The 17841-nt window shown below is 35.8% G+C and overlaps 1 protein-coding gene and 1 long non-coding RNA gene across 5 annotated transcripts in view; one reads left to right on the plus strand and one right to left on the minus strand.

Moving 5' to 3' along the window:
* Positions 1-17841, minus strand: part of CWC27 (CWC27 spliceosome associated cyclophilin) — a 311278-nt gene that overhangs the window by 132677 nt on the left and 160760 nt on the right. For all 4 annotated transcript variants that reach the window (XM_074206900.1, XM_074206901.1, XM_074206902.1 and 1 more), the window contains one exon: positions 2125-2231. In XM_074206900.1, the coding sequence (XP_074063001.1) occupies positions 2125-2231 (107 nt within the window). The remainder of the gene's footprint in view (positions 1-2124; positions 2232-17841) is intronic.
* The window catches only part of LOC141502253 (uncharacterized), an 84512-nt gene that overhangs the window by 55153 nt on the left and 11518 nt on the right, over positions 1-17841 (plus strand). The window lies entirely within an intron of this gene.

Below are 17841 nucleotides of genomic sequence, written 5' to 3' on the forward strand. Positions count from 1 at the left end.
GATGTTTTGGATTTGAGTCCAATTCATGGTCTCCTTTGAGACTTCCCATTTAGATAATATTTCACTGCTTTCTTCTCATCTTTCTCTGCATAGTAGCTTTCTATGGTTAGCACTCTTGATCATTTTGATTGTTTGAGTTCTGTTCCTGGGGTGTATGGTGCATAGACCCAAGCTTTTTGTGCTGGGGCTGATCCCTGGATTATCACTGGTCAAGATGTTGCCTATGCAAAGTTTTGTTTCCTCCTTTATATCCAGGCTCTGCCTATGCAGTGGTTTCTTCCCAACCCAGTGTTGTCTTTTGCTTTGGTGTTCCCAATGTTCAGATTTTGTTTGAGGTTTGGACCGTCCCTTGCTGGCTTGTTATCTAGCTGCTGGGACCTATGCTGTTGTCAAGCTGCTGGGATTTGGGACTGTACTGTGGGTCACTGGGCTTTATTTCACCTTCTCCCCGCCCCAAAAAGAGACAGACCTTCACTGAAGATCCTTCATGATGTCTACAATTGAAAACTTGTTTCAAATCTCTTTTTGGGGTAGGATCTGTAACTTTTAATGTCTATGTAGAGGCCTCATTTACTTTAGGGAAAAGCTCTGGGACCATGCTGTCATTTTGGCTCTACCCTAGAAGTTCCCAGCCCATCATCTATGCCCTCTTTCCAAACCTATTTCTTTGAGGGCACCACCATCTTCCAAGTTTGAAATCTCAGCACAGCCCTCAACTTCGTACTGTATCTCCTTCCATATTATTCAATCAGTTGCCATAGCATCTCTCCCATGTGACCCTACCCTTCCTTCACACAGTTGCCTTCTCTGATTTTCTCTAATAAGCCTCCATATGCCATCTCCCTGCCTATGCAACAACCACCCCTCATGTCCAGAGTTCACTCTCACCTTATATCTACGAAGGAGAGTTCTTCTTGTTCTTGTCAGGCTTTGTCTTCTGCATGAATCCTTACCTGAGCCCTCCAACTGTTAGTATCTTCTGTCTCAAAACTAACATATTTAACTACATTGTATATATTTTATCTATTCACTTTATAGTCATACTATTTCATTCATTCATTCATTCACATGTACTCATCTTGCTCATTTTGTTTCATTCTCAGAGTCTAGCAAAGTGTCAGACATCTAGGGACTAGGTGGTACAACAGATAGAAAGCCAGGACTGGAGTCAGGAAGACTCATTTTCCTGAGTTTCAAACTGAACTCACATACTTTATAAGTCATTATTCACAAGTCATTAAGTCATTGCTTGTCTCAGTTTTATCATCTCTAAAAGGAGTTAGAGAATGAAATGGAAAAGTACTCCAATATTTTTCCTAGGAATAACAGAAGGGGGTCACAGAGTCCAACAAGACTGAAAACAACAATAAATAATTGCTGACTGCTTATTGACTTTGTATAAATCACTTAATCTCTTGAGGTCTCAGATTCATTTGTAAAAAAAACATTCTAGTAACTTCTTTTATGGATTATAGATGTGTCTTAATCATGGGTAAGATTTAAAAAATCATCTATTAATAAATAAATACTAATTCATTTAAAAGACATTACTTTCACTGACATTTCATTTAGAATGTATCATGACAACAAGAGGGAAGTGCACTTTAGGTAATATTCCACCTTTGAATTCTACATAGAAAAATATTTTGGTCTGTAATTTGGAGGTCTATATTATATAATATTAATCATTTTACAAGACTTGAGATTAATGAGGTTTTTTCGACTGCTTTTTACACTGTTGACAATTATTCATGATTACTTTGGTTCAAAAATAAATTCTGATGACTTGTCATGTCCTAAATATCAAGACCATGGTTTCTTCACTGATCATATTGTATATTTCCCACTCAGTGAGCTAAACAGCAATAAACATGACTGAACTATGAGTTATGATGGCTCTTTAAAACTTTATCATTTCACTATTTCAAAATTACCAGGAAGGACTCCATTAACAAGGATGATAGTTATTTATAATTACTTTGACTTTCCAGGAAATACTAGATATAGAGATTTCCTTTATAGAAACCTTTTTCTTGCTCATCAACCAAACAAGGTATAAGAATATTTGAACTTTAAGACATCTAAAGTATTAGGCAAAAATTTGTAATTGATACTAGTTCTTACCTTCCATTCTCTTTTCGGCTTGTTTGGCAAAAGTGTCATCTTCTTTCTTTCTTTTTGCAGCTAAGAGTTCTCGCTTTAGGAGTCGGACTTCTTTCTTGAGTTCCTCACTATGAAAAATAAATATGCATGAGTTTAAAGCAATATTGAGGAAGTACAATTTTTGTAGGGAAAAAAACCAGAACTTCCAGTTAATAGTTATCAAATCACTGAAGTAAATGACAAATGAATCAGAGCAATTCACTCATTCAACTATAGGCTGGGGAAAGAGTAAGTAAGCTTAAAAGTAAAAAAAAAGTACAGTTCTTTTATGGAAGCAAGAAAAAGAGACATTACAGAAACAAAGTTTAGGCTCAGGTAGTGTGTGGTCAATCCAAAACTTTCTTAATAAGCATTAACAAGAATGTTTAAGAACCTACAAGATATTAAATATTGTGGATATAGAAAAGATGAAACAATTTCTATGAGTTTACATTCTGCTGGGAGAGACAACAGGTATATATATAAGGTATATATAAAAATATATATAGTACCATAAAGTGAATTAATACCAATATATGTTATATAATTAAATACAAGGAAGGATAGAAGACATGAGCAGTTGAATGGATCAGAGTTTTCATGCAAAAGATATTGTTCAAGCTACTTCTTAAAGAACAAGAGGAATTTTCTGAGGCAGATGTAAAGTGAGAGTGAAACCTGTCCAGGAGGGATGATTAGTGCAAAAACATGAGGATATAAGATGGAATACTATGAAAGAAGATCAAAAAGAAGGTCAATTTGACTGAAACTCAAGAGTGCAAGATGGGGAGTCTTGTCCAATGCTACTGGAAAAGCAGACTGGTACAAGATTGTGTAAGGCTTTAAAAGCTAAAAAGGGGTTAATATTTAATCTAAAAGAAAATCAGGAGCCACTAGAGTCTATTAGTAGCATAATCAGAACTTTACTTTTAGAATATCAATTTGATAGCTGAGTGAGGTGAAAATTGAGGCAGAGAGATCAATAAGCAGGTTATTGCAGTAATCCAGGCTTGAGGTGATAAGGGCCTGCACCATGTTTGTGGAAGTGTGAGAGGAGAGGAGACTTATAAGAGGGATATTATGAAGGCAAAAATGAAAGAACTTAATATCTTTTGATTATGGAACTGTGAGAGAATGAGGAGTTGAGGATGATATATCTTAGGTGATTGGGAGGGTAGAAGAAGCAAAAGCAAAGCTAAAAAGAAGAAAGGCCTTGGAAGGGGAGATAATGAGTTTTGGTCAAGTTGAGTTTAAGATGTCTATGGAAATCCAGTTTGAGCTACCTAACATGAGTTGGAGATACAAGGCTAGAAGTGGAGAGAGAGAGAGAGAGAGAGAGAGAGAGAGAGAGAGAGAGAGAGAGAGAGAGATTAGATCTCAATAAGTAGATCTAAAAGTCAATTGCATCAAGATAACTGAAACTATAGTAGTTGATGAGATCACCAAGTGATCCAGAAGAGAAGGGCAAACAGAAAAGGGTACAGGACAGCCTTGGATGAACATCTAGCAGAAGAGACAGAGAAGAAGTGGTCAGATAAGTAGGAGGAGAACTTGGAGAACAAGGTGTTATGAAAATTTAGAGACAAGAGAATATCAAGAATAAGACTGAAAGACTGCAGAGAGGTCAAGAAGGATAATTGAGAAAGGGTCTTTAGATTTGATAATTATGAAATAATTGGAAACTTTGGAGAGAGTAGTTTTGTTTAAAAGATGATTTCAAATCTGCAGAGTTAAGACAAGGAGAAGAAAGGAAGGAGAGACATGTGTTCCTGAAGCATCCACTATAAACTCAAGGAGCTTAGGCCACAGAAAAGAGGGGAGATTTAGAACAATGACAAATGAGGATGGGCAGATCAAGTGAGTGTTTGAGAGCAGGAGTCCTTGAAGGAGTTACTCTAAATGGTGTTATCCCCAATGTGTAGGAGATTGGGTTGTATAGGTGGTCTCTGTTCCATTGGGACCTCGAAAATCAGGATATGGGGCAGGCATGCAATATTTTTCCAGTCTAGCTTTTTCCTCTCTTTATTAGACTGGTATAATCTTGTCATTCTTCCCCAATCTCCAAGGAATTACTCTTCATTCAGACTTTGAATTGTCCTCTTTTATGGAAGATAATTCTTCAACTCTTCCATGCTTTAATTCTATAGTTGGCTAAGAAAATCTAAATCCTTAATAGGGATCAAAAGGAAACTTTTCCCTCCTTGGTACTAATTTGCAGAGTAGCAGATTGCTTTGTCTGTCTTTTTATATAATTATTTATTTTTTCATTAAAAACATTTTAGCTTCAATTTCTTTCTCTCTTGCCCCTTCCCTACCCATAGAGAAGTCATTCGATATGAAAACAATTATACATGTGAAGTCATGCAAGACATATTTCCATATGTCATGTTGCAAAAATAATTATAATAAAAATCAAAAATATAAACCAATTGAAAAAAGTATGCGTCAAGCTGAACTCAACAGTTTACCAGTTCTCACTCTGAGTGTAAAGAGCATTTTTTTTTATTGTGGATCCTTTGGAATTATCTTGGATCATTTTTTTGGTAAAAGTAGCTAAGTTTTTTACAGTTGATCATTTTAACAAAATTATCGCAATGTACAATGTTCTCCACATTCTGTTTATTCATGTTACATGAGTACCTCTAAGTCTTAAGCTAAAATGCTTATTTGGTTTTTCAGAAACCATTCTATTTGTCATTTCTTTTAGCACAACAGTGTTCCAACACAATCATACATCCCAACTTATTCAGTCATTCCCCAATCAATGGACATCACCTCAATTTCTACTTCTTTGTTATTACAGAAAGAGCTACCATAAATATTCTTGTACATATGGGTTCTTTTTCCATTTTCTTTTATCTCTTTGAGATTCATACCTAGTAGTGGTATTACTCTGTCAACAAGTATGGTCAGGGGTGGCTAGGTGGCACAGTGGATGGAGCACTGGCCCTGGAGTCAGGAGTACCTGAGTTCAAATCTGGCCTCAGACACTTAATAATTACCTAACTGTGTGACCTTAGGCAAACCACTTAACCCCATTGCCCTTCAAAAACCTAAAAATAAAAAATGGTCAGTTTCACAGCCCTCTAGGCATAGCTTCAAATTGTTCTCCAGAACAGTTGGACCAGTTTACAACTCCACCAACAATGTATTAATGTGCCTATTTTTTCACACTACAGCATTTATTATTTTCTTTTTGGGTCATATTAGACAATCTGATAGGTGTGAGGTAGTGCTTCATAGTTGTTTTAATTTATTTCAATCAACTGTGATACAAAGTTTTTTTTTTACTTTATGTGAATTTTGATAGCTTTGATTTATTTTTCTGAAAACTGGTTGTTCATATCCTTTAGCCAATTATCAACTGAGACGTGGCTCTTATTTTTGATAAATTTGGCTCAATTTCATTGATACTTGAGAAATGAAGCCTTCATTCTGGGCTCCTTGTTTCCTTCTAATTTTAGCTTCATTGTTTTAATAATGCAAAAATGTTTTAGTTTATATATATTCAAAATTATTGATTTTACTTCCCATAATTCTATCTCTTGTTTGTTAACAAGTTTTCCCCTTATTCATACATATGACAGGCAAATTTTTCACACTTCTTGTGATATCACCCTTCATGTCTAAATCACTTACTTTTTTAATCTTATTTTGGTAAACAGTGGCAGATTTCTGCCAAACTGCATTACAATTTTCCCAGTCATTTTTTACAAAAGGTTAAGTTTTTGTCCCTTAAATTTAGATATTCGCATGTATCAAACACTAGATTACTATGGTCATTTATGATTGTGTTATTTAACATTATTTCTTAAATCAGTATCAGATTGTTTTGATGAATACTGCTTTATAACACAGTTTGAGATCTGGAACTGCTCAGTCCTGCACTATTTTTTATTGTTTCCTTTCATGTTATTGAGCTTTTCTTTCTAATGCTATAAAATAATTCTTTAATTGGTATGGCAGAAGTAAATTAATTTAGGTGTCATGTCATATAGATGCTGCCTACCCATGAGTAACATTACTCCAATGGTTTGTATGAAAAGTATTTTGTAATCCTGTTCTTGCAGATTTGCAAATATTTTTACGTCTGCAGTTATTTTAAATGGAATTTTTATTTTTAGATTTTCATACCCAATTCAGTGTGATTCTCTCTCTCTCTCTCTCTCTCTCTCTCTCTCTCTCTCTCTCTCTCTCACACACACACACACACACACACACCCATACCTCCACACCTATATCTATACCCATTTGTGATTTGTAGGATCTTTCTTTCATGGTCTTCAGACTCTCCAATAATTCTCAAATTATCTCTCCTTAATCTATTTTTAGATCATTTATTTTTCCATTGAAATATTTCCCATTTTCTTCAATTTTTTCATCATTTTGGCGTAAAATTTGAAACTTCGTGGAGTCATTAACTCCTACTTGTCCAATCCTAACTTACAAGGAATTACTTTTTTTCATTCAACTTTTGTTCTCTTTTTTCATTTGGCCAATTTTGCTTTGTAATATACCTTTTTTTACATTTAGCCAATTCTATTTTTAAGGTGTTATTTTCAGGAATACATTTTTGTGTCTCTTGCAGAGCTGTTGCCTTTTCAAATTTTTTTTGGATCACTCTCATTTCTTTTCCCAATTTTTGCTCTAAAATGCTTAAATTGGGGCAGCTAGGTGGCGCAGTGGATACAGTAGCGGCCCTGGAGTCAGGAGGACCTGAGTTCAGTCTGACTTTGGATACTTAATAATTACTTAGCTGTATGACCTTGGGCAAGCCACTTAACCCCTGATTGCCTTGGAAAAGCTAAAATGCTTAAATTATTTTTAAAACCATTATTTTTAAAGCCCTTCCAAGAATTTTTGTTGGTTTGTATCTAATTCAGAGTTTTTTGAAACTTGGATTGTAGTTGTTTTAATATTGATTTACTTTCATGCCCTACCTCCATTATAGATTTTTATGGTCAAGTTCATAATGTTTGCTAATTTTTTTTTCTCCAGCCTATTTTGGGACAGTAAGGTTGGGTTTTGTTCCCCAAATGTCAGATTTTTCTACACTGCTAGCTTTCATTTATTTTATTTGTTTATTTATTTATCTATCTATCCATCTATTTACTTACTTATTTTAGGTTTTTGCAAGGCAAATGGGGTTAAGTGGATTGCCCAAGGCCAAAGAGCTAGGTAATTATTAAGTATTAAGTGTCTGAGGTGGGAAAAGGAACTCAGGTACTCCTGACTCCAGGGCTGGTGCTCTATCCACTGCAACACCTAGCTGCTCCCAACACTTCTAGTTTTCAGAGCTAGACCTGGGGGTTTGAAGTTTTTAGTGCTTTCTGGTATGATTTAGAGAGGTATAATGACTGCTTTTCTGATCTGTGTTCTGGTTCTTAGCCAAAAAAGGTCCTAGGTCCTTTGAACCTACAAGGGATACTTTTCCTCAGGGTTCCTGAGGAGTTCATTCCTTGTGATTAAAAAATGATACAGCTTCTCATGACTCGTGATCCTTTGCAACTGCAAACACTTTTCTCTGCCCTAAAGCTGTGACTTGAAAATGGGTATAGTTAATGGAGTTGCCAAACATTGTCCAGTCCTCTGTCCAGGTCTAACACAGGGTTCCCCTGGAATCTCTTTTTGATTATTTACTAGATCCCCTTTCCATCTTTGTCTTAAGAGTTCCTGAAGCTGCTGTTACCACTGCCTTCAATGCCCACAGCTGGTGCTTTTGCTTCAGGCCAGTTTTTGCTTCACCCCACTACCATAGAGTTGTTTTTGTTATCTCCAAAGTTGCCTTGGGTTGGAAAAATGTCTCACTGTAATCCTTTGTTGGTTCTGCATCCCCAGAAATCTTTCAGGAATTATTTTAAAGTTGTTTAATGGGAAATGTTGGGAAAGTTCAGCTGCTTCCTCTACTCTGCAGCCTTGGCTCTGTTTTGTCTTTCAATGGTTTGAATGTATTGGGATTCTAAAGATTCACTATCTAGTGTTTTCTCTGGATGTCAAGATTTTGGAGGAAACTATGATTTGACTGGAGTTTCTGATGGTAGATACCATTTTTATTTCTTCCTCATGCTTGTCTGAGCCAACATCAGAACTAGATCATAGACTTCTATCAATTGATCTCTCATCTGAGTGACATACTGGATACAAGTCTTTAAATTTTCCTATTATTAGAGACTCCAAAAAAGTATGTATGGAATAAAATTTATGGTATAATTTTTGTAGCATTATTGTCATTCATTAAAAAAGGCCATGTAATAATTTCAAGCCCTCTTTTTATGCATCAGAAGGGTCTTCATAATGTAATAAAAATGCTCTAATTATGGCTTTCCTTGAGGCTGGTGTGGTATAATTGAAAAGTACTGATCTTTGTTAAATTTCTCCTACAGTAGCCTACTCTCAAAATCTTGACTTTGATCTAAATGAAAATAGATCTAAATGATCTAAATGAAAATTGCCTCTAGAATAGCCTACATTTCTTCTCTAAAACAATGGTGTTTGGACTTGATATCCTTTTAAGGACCTTTCCATCTATAATTCTATGATCCTGAGACTTTGGTGATTAAGGAAGCCTTTTGGTTCTGAGTTATAAAGTTTGGTGTAGACGGGATAAAGAAGCCTGTTACCATTAGGAATTTGCTTTTTTTCCTGCAAGCTACTTCCAGGGACAAGAAGTCAATGCACATGATTTCCAAAAATGTTCAGGTCTGGTTGTTTTCCAAATAAGCAGCTCAAGTTGGTAGCACTTTCCTTTGAAATTAGACCTTGTCATTCTGGTAAAGATCTGTTACTATCCTAAACTAGCAAAACCTGTTCTGTTCCCTATCATATCCAGGTTTCTTATTCCAGGTGTCCAAAGTCATCGTGCAGGGTTCTCACAGCTGTGAAATGCTAGTTCTGAGGCAGCACTGCACCTCTTATCTCATGTAGTGTCAAGTAACATCAAATACAGGATTGTATTGCAGAGCTCCAATTTTGGCCCCTCCCTTAACAGTAGTTCACTCATTTGAGAAAATAAGCTTGATTCCCAAGGATTATACCCTTTTCTCTTGGCTATACCACTTCTCATAAACTTTTAATACTTAATTTGAGCTTGATGTCAATCATCTACAATCAATTAAAATACAGCAGATTAGTTTAAAGCTACATAATTTACTTCTATTAATAACGTGCCCTGAAGAAACCTCAACACTCTTGCATTAGTAGGTTTGTTTCTTATGTAACATGACCAACCTCCACTTGGGGCATAAAATTAACTTTTCATGAAAAGATCCTATGGAGTTAGGAATCAGTATTTCATTTGTCCTCCAAGATCATAAATGTACCCTGAGTATCTGGTTGATCATAGGCATTATCCTGCTCTTGATGGCTGTATCTGTTATAATCAATCAATCAATCAATCAATCAGCAAGCAATTATTAAGTGCCAGCTGTATACCAGGTGTTGGTCACAAAAAGTAAAATTGCCTTAAAGTAGAGAACATAAATTCTGTCAGAAAGACATTTACACAAATGAGAAAGTCCCAACATAAAACCTGATATGTATAAAATCAGAGCTTTAGTATGAGACATGTATTACATACATTTTGTACAAGCTACTCAAAAATGGCAGGATCCCAGAAATCCCTTGGAGTGTGTGTGTGTGTGTGTGTGTGTGTGTGTATACATACATACATACATACATATATATAAAATTAAAGTGTATATATATATAGAGTATATATATATATATATACATATATACTCTAATTAGGCAGATGAAGGTTTTCTTCATATCTTCTTTGCTATGGAATTTTGTTAATACCCTCTGAATAGGACTAATAGAAAAAACCATTGGATACTCCACAGTTAGGCCTGAGGATCATGAACTTTTGTTTTTTTCATGCCATTGATTCACCTTCATTCTTTTATGAATAATCTGATAATCCAGGCACTTATATCTTCCCAATCTTCTTCTCAACCACTGCTAAGGTTAAGACATATAGACTTCAGTATGATAACATTCCCCAGATATTCCTACAGGTGGTCCCTGAAGTCTTCATCTCTAAAAGTGACTGCTCTTTAAAAGATCTGCTATCATTATAGGATTACCATGGTTTAGTACTGGAAGTGAAAATTTCTATACATGAAAATCAAGAATACTAAGCACAGAAAATTTATCTTAGGGGTAAGACAAGAACTTTAAATAGAAACAATAAGTACTTTTCAAAAAACAAGTGTTTCCATCTATACTGGTAGTTTTAAAAAACTAATTATAATTGATAATTATAGGGTGAAAAATGAAATAAATATGTTTAGTTTTTGTATTTTATCACCTTTGAGTTATGGCAGGAAAAAATACTTTTATTCCTAAGGTGATAAACTATTGAGCAAAAAAAAAAAAATTACCTGGAAGAGAAAGTAACTGATTCTTGATTTAGAGTTTCTTTGCGAATTCAACATTCATTCTCTATTTCAATTTTGGCATTCAGAGATGGTTTTAAATGAAGGAGTACTTCCTGTAATATGACAGACCATAAGAATGCACAATGTCAGCTTGCCCTGCTGTCCATGCAACTATAATTCCATTCCCTTCTCTTGCTCTTTTGCTGTTGTTTCTCAAAATTTCACGCTTATATAAAACTTAGTTTAAAAAAAGACTGTAGTAGAATAAGGAAGGAGATTATTGAGATAAATATTCTATATAATATAGGTAATCAATTGAATTGATGTTTCTGAATTATTTGCAGAAATTTCCTCCTTTGTTTATAGGAAAATCTTAGAAAACAGTTGGGGTAAACTGAGCATTAGTACAAATAATATGACACGACAAAGTAGCAGTAAATGATAGGGAAATAATTCCATTCCAGGAATTTGTAAAAAACAAAAACAAAATCAAAGAGCAAACCAATCTTCTTCTCATTGTATATATCATCCTGATGACCTTTTTACTTTACCTGGGAATAAGTTGGGTCTCAGGGTTTTGAGAGCTGCTACTTTTAAGGAAGTCAGGAAGTCACCTGATGTATATTTTAGTCTGAAGAAAATTAAGGCTTAGGGAATCAAGTGTTCTCTACACGTGTTCTCAACTCAATTCAACAATTATTTATTAAGTGCAGACTACTTTTCTAGGTACTGAGGAAGATAAAAGGTTTAGACAGAGGAGAAAAAAGTCTGGTCAACAGATAGTTGGTGATGCATTCCTAGAGCTTAGGAGAGAGATTTAGGCTAACATTTATTAGATACTTATGATATACCAGACACTAAGCTAACTACTTTTTAAATATCTCATTTGATTCTTATTATGATCTTAGGAGGTAGGTATTAACATAACCCTCATTTGATAGTTGGGGAAACTGAGTCAGCAGTCAAGTGATGTGACTTGATCATGATCACACTGCTATTTATGCCTGACTTGAATTTGAACTCTAGACTTTTTGATTCCAGGCTTAGTGCTCTATCCATGGTGCTGCCTGGTTGTCACTAAATATTTTAATCAATTATAATGCAAGTATTATATTCAAATGAGCTAATGTATTTATATCACTTGTAAACATTAAAACACTCCATAAATCCTAGTTATTATTATTATTATTATCATCATTATTACCTCATTATAGCCAATAAGGAGTCACTGGAGCTGATTAAGTGGGAGAAGTAAGGTAGTCAGATGCATATCCATAAGGAAAATTACTTTGGCAGCTATGTTGAGAATGGTTTGGAGTGGGGACAAACAGACTTAAAGCAGAGAGACCAATTAGGAATCTGTTGCAATAGTCTAAGCAAAAGGTGATAAACTCAGACCACTTCTACCTCCATTCAACACAATAAAATATAAATTGTTAAGCAAAAAACTGAGTTTTAAATGGACTTAATTTTAAAAACCTATATTTGGGAAGATGATCAGACATATGAGACTTTTCATTTCCCTTTGGCTAAATTTCCACATCTCTGGCAGAGACATTTTGTAAATGGGGAAATGGCACATCTGTTAACCCAAACGGTTATACCAAGCAAATTAAGATCATTTACAAGTGTTAAATCTTATTGAAATTAAATGGAAATCTTGGCACATATTAACAGTATGGAAAAAGAAACTAGCTGGGTAAATGCCAGAAATAATATGATGGTGAGACTATACTAGTAGGAGTTACTGTTAAATATGTATGTGGATCTGTGTGTTTGTATGTGTATGTTTGTGTATCTGAAATCAACAGAAAAAAATGAGTAAATTACTATGTTAAGATTTTAACCTTTACACTGTGATGATAAAAACAATTCTCATCTTTTCATCTTATTTCAATATATTATTGCTTAATGGCACTTGATAAAAATGTCTACAGAATTTAAATGTATGTTGAAATCAACTGACTTTAAAATAATGAGAAAAGGCTGACTGATGAGCTCTAAGACAAAGTATGAAGTAATACTGCAAGACTATTAGAGTAAGAATGTATCTTAGAGATTATCTCTTTTTTACTTCTTACTCCTCCACATCCGAACCTATACTGAAATCTTTTATTTCTTTCAAGATACAGTTCAACCGTTTTGCCATTTATGAACACTTTTAAAATACTCTTTTCTATAAGCAAGTCTCTCCTCAAAGTACTCATGTATCTTATGACAGGGCCTTTCCAATGTGTTTCAGCTCCTGGAAACAAGAGGAAAAGAAAAACAAGCAAGAACACAGAGGATATGGCTTTCCATAAGACTCAGTTTACATGTGTCTGTGTCTGTGTGTGCAATAAATTCTAGATATGAGTTAACTGTATAAAAATTAATTTACATTTCTCCAATCCTTTGGAAATCTAAAATAGTGTAAAACAGAAAACATATTAACTGTTCAAAAGTTTGATAAACTATAGTAATCAGGAGCCCATGTGACAGTAGAATATTGTATAGCATAAATTTTGAGATTCATTAACTGTTTATATATTAAGGTAACTAAAATTCTGTTACTATTAAAACATTGTATTAAAGGTGATAGCATTTCACTGTGACAGCTGGATTCTTCATCATCTTACTCGAATGAGTTTTATACTTTACAATTTATGGTTCAAAAGGATGAATTTATAAGGCTTGGGGAAGGCAACACATATAATGGAAAGAACACTAGTAAAAACAAGCTCTACATAATTGAAATTTGAAGTTTCATGTAAAATCTTCTGTTTTACAACATATATGGAAACACTCACTTTACTTGATGTTTGTAAAATTCAGAATAAAAACTTTTTTTAAAGAAAGCTAACAAATTATAAAACTAAGCTTATATTTCTATTTATCTTAGTTGAATCCAAGGACATTAAAGTATTAACATCCAAACAGAAGATTGTGTCTTTGATTGAAAAAAAAACTGAAAATAGATTTAGACAAATTGGAAATCATTAATTCTAGTCCTGGCTTTGCTGCTGTGTCACCTTAAGCAAGTCACAGTCTCTCTGGATCTCAGTTTCCTCCTCTGTAAATGAAAATGCTGGTAGTGTGATTTGGGTTACATCTACCCAGGTTTTAAGTGCCAGGAATTATATCTATTTTTCAAGATTATATAAGGGGAGAAGGCTACTCGTTAGAAAACACATCCAAGTAACAGGTATTTTTGGTTGTGTTTTTGTTTTTTGTTTTGCCTTTTTGAGTATATCAACAGAGTAATGAGTTTCATAATAATAACATTGAAATAATAACTACTGAAGTGCAAGTAATAGAGCAAGTAATAGATTTCAAAGTAAACAATTAGAATTGAGGTCAAAACAGATGGTGCAAAATTGCCTACTTTTTTGATATTGCATTTTTCAAATAATAGATTTGTAACCTTGTCAGAATATTAAATTCACTCAAACACCACTTGGAAACTGTCTTGGAATGAAAAACAAGATTTATAAGCTGGCCTTTAGATCAGTCTAATTTTAGGGTTCAAGAATCTCATTTTCTCTGTTCTTTGGCACTGGAAGACATTTAAGGTTGTTAAAATGAGAATGAAAACTATGCATTGCCTTTTGCTGTCAAATTAAGGGTTGGCTTTATAGGTTAGACAAATTTTCTTTCCCCCTAGGTGGTACATAGTTCTACCTGAAAGGACTAAGAAATGGCTTTAGAAATGTCTGATACTGGGACCTTTTCCTATAAACTGTTCCTTACTAGGGTATAAGTAACTGCTTTTTTGTTAAGTCAGTGAATGCTAAATTGGGTTTGATCAAATAAGATTATACATTTTTACAGTTATACACAATTAATCCTATAACTGGACTGCAAGCATTTCATTTATATTCTTTTCCTCTAAATTGGCTATGTCCATGTGGATATAAATATTAATTAGTCTTATGTATTTCAGTAGTCTTCATATACTTATCAGTGTCAAAGGAATTATACAAATTATAACAGTGAGAGCAGAAAAATTCAGTGTTCTAGGAATTATAGTTTCGTTTTGACAAGATTCCTTCTTATCCATGCCCTGTTTTTTTCCCTAGATTAAATTTAACGTTTTAAAAGTTTTTGCCTTTTAATGACCAATTCCTCTAATTGGGAGGAATGGACTAAAGTAAAAATTTCAAGGGGGCAGCTAGATGGTGCAGTGGATAGAGCACTGGCCCTGGAGTCAGGAGTACCTGAATTCAAGTTCTGCCTCAAACAATTAATAATTGCCCAGCTGCGTGGCCTTGGGCAAGCCATAACCCTATTTGCCTTACAAAAAAAATAACTAAAAAAACTGGTTTCCAATATTTTTTAAATATGGGTTAAAAGTTTGCCCACTGTCCAGTTTACTGATAATGTGACTGCACAGACCAAAAATCATTATTACTTCACTCTTGATGATAAAATTAGTTAAAACCATGTTAATGTACTTATTCAAAAGATTCTGTTTTGGTAATAGGGATGCAGTCCTGTTAAACTGCCTGAAATATTTGCTAACAAGCTACTATGAGAGATTAGCTACCTATGGTTAATAAACAACCATGTTATTGTAATGGATGTTCATCTCTCTTGAAGATAGGGTTTTATTGTCTTATATCAGGACACATAAGAAATAGCTAAATAAGTCGGGAAAGGGAGAAGGTGAGAGAGGGAGAGGAAGAAGAGAGAAAGAGTGATATAAATAATGTCAAAGGCTGCAGAGCAGTCACAGAAAAAAAGGAATGAGAAAAGATTGAAAATAAAGGACTACAGAAAAGGAAATCTGTTAGAGAAGACAGGATGTATTAGGATCATTTGAATAAGTAGTAGAGGGGTTAGTTTTGGTAAGGGGTAAGACCACCTCATCATGGGAGACGAGAATGAAGAACAGGATAGTAGCAGAGGTATATGAGTAATATGAGATGGGGAAGAGAGAAGAGGGCAAAATGCCCTCATTTTTTTTTCTATACAATATGAAGCAAGGTCCTCAGCTGAGAGTACAGAGGGAGAACCATGACAGATCTGAGGAGGGACAACAAGGTTTGAGAGAGTTTCTGTGGAAAGTGGGAATGCCTAGCAATAGTGAAGACCCCACTGAGGTTTAAATAATGAAAATTGTGGTGGACCCAACTAAGATGATTCTGTGATTTTCTTCACCTTTATTCAGTAGCACATGTACAATGAGGATAATGAATGGTGGGAATGATTCAAGGCTGAAGCTTCACAGGGTATAATTAGTAATATGATAAAGGGGCTAGAGATTCAAGAAAAGTGTTGAGTTTAACTGGTTCACCAAGGAATAATATGAGGAAAATTTGAGAAAGTGGCTAATGCAGGGAATCTGGGAGAGAAATGAAGAGTGTCAAGGGATTGGAGGTACAAAGGATGGGTTTTTTCTTTTTTATTTTTAAGGCATTTTGTAAGGCAATGGGGTTAAATGGCTTGCCCAAGGCCACACAGCTAGGTAAAAATTAAGTGTTTGAGACTGCATTTGAACTCAGGTACTCCTGACTCCAGGGCTGGTGTTCTATCCACCGAGCCACCCCATGCTCCACCAAGCCACCCCCAAAGGATGGGTTTTGTAAGGGAAGGCAGAAGAAATAGTTTAAAAATACCCAATAGATTATGATCAAATAAGTGAATTTTGGAATTCTTGAACCCAGAGGTACATATGAGTGATGGCGAGACAAATTACATGACCCATTGGAAGAGGGAGTCAGAAAATAAGAAATGTGCTAAGGCTTGGTTCTGGTGGTCTGATGGCTATTTTATATTTTTCCCTGTGCTTTGTTTTTGTGTAGTATCTGGCTGACAACTCTCTGAGAGTGAATTTAGAAGAGACAATCAAGAGACTGTGACATATTTATAAGTAGTTAAGAGATTTTTACTGAAATCAGACTTATAAAGGACTCTAAGCTTATCCACACAACTTCTGGCCCTCAAGGAATAGCTGCTTCTGTCACTGTGGGCATGCAAGCCTTGTATCTATATTAACTACTGATGTGTGGCTCCAATCCTCAAGGTCAATAACTCACAAAAATAATTGTTGGCTTGAGAAGGCAATCATTCATCACTTTTGATTCAACACAGTCATCCTGAGGATCAAATGAATAGCGGGTCAAAAGACAGACGAAAATGGTCATTTCCTGGGGCTTAGGTTGGTCATGTTCAGTTTCTCCTTTCAAAAGATTTTAGGAAGGGAGAGGAGAATGGAGAATGATGTCAAGAGATTTTTAGGTGTAAAGAAGAACCTTATGGTGGAGGGCTTCTATTTCCTCATTAAAACATTAAATGAAATCCTCAGATGAGAGTGGTACTGGTAGTGGTGGTGGTGGTGGAAGTAGTAGTAACAGTAGTAGTAACAATAGTAATAATATTACAAGATGAATACTAAATAACAGCAACAACAAATATATCAGCACTGTGTTAAGACCTTATAATTGGGGGCAGAGCCAAGATGGCAACAAGAAAGGATCAAGTCTTAGGAGCTCTCTGACAAAACTCATAAGCTAAGGACTCTAACTAAACTTTCGAGAGACAGAACCCACAGAGGGACCCAGTGAGGCAGTTCTCTTACTAGAGGTAACCTGGAAAAGAGCAGAAAGTCTCTGCTTTCTGGGGTTGGAGGGGCAGCCCGCCAGAGGGTTGGCCCACCAGAGCAGAAGAACTTCAGCCTCCCAGAGGCAGCACCAGGGCGCTGGGAGTCACAGCTCACAGCAGCAGGGCAGTCTCCTGAGCTGCACCCCGAGGAGCACCAGGCACAAAGTGGGGGAACATTGGGGGACCTCTGCCAGAGCGAGCTCATGGAGCCCAGCCCTCAGGGCACACAGCAAGCAGCTTGGTCTTTCTGCAGCCCAGATACTGAAACAGAAGCAGGCGAAGCCAGTAAGCAGGAGACCCCAGGGCATGAGCCCATTGAGCTGAGGGAGGGGAGTGAAGAAGAGAGAGACTGCAGAGCTCTGTCCTCTGCCCCTGGAACAGGACTCTGGGGCTCTGACCACATTCAGATCCTGATCGCAGTCTAGGCCCCCCCATAGAACAGCAGGACCCCCCCCCACCTCGGGCCCCATGGCAGAGGGGGGCACTTATGGTCATTCACAGACCAGGAGGGAGGACAGAGCCTCACACAATGAGACCCTTGTGGGAGTGTCCCAAAAGCTCAGGAAGCACCCCAAAACCAGCCCCAGGCTGGGAAAATGAGCAAGCAGAGAAACAAAAGGAAGACTATAGAGAAATATTTTGCAAATGAGCCCAAGAAGGACCAAAATACTCAGTCTGAAGATGAGGAAGCACAAGCTCCTGCATCTAAAGACTCCAAGAAAAACAGAAATTGGGCTCA

This window comes from Macrotis lagotis, chromosome X (assembly GCF_037893015.1).
Source record: "Macrotis lagotis isolate mMagLag1 chromosome X, bilby.v1.9.chrom.fasta, whole genome shotgun sequence".
NCBI classification, from domain to species: Eukaryota; Metazoa; Chordata; class Mammalia; order Peramelemorphia; family Peramelidae; genus Macrotis; species Macrotis lagotis.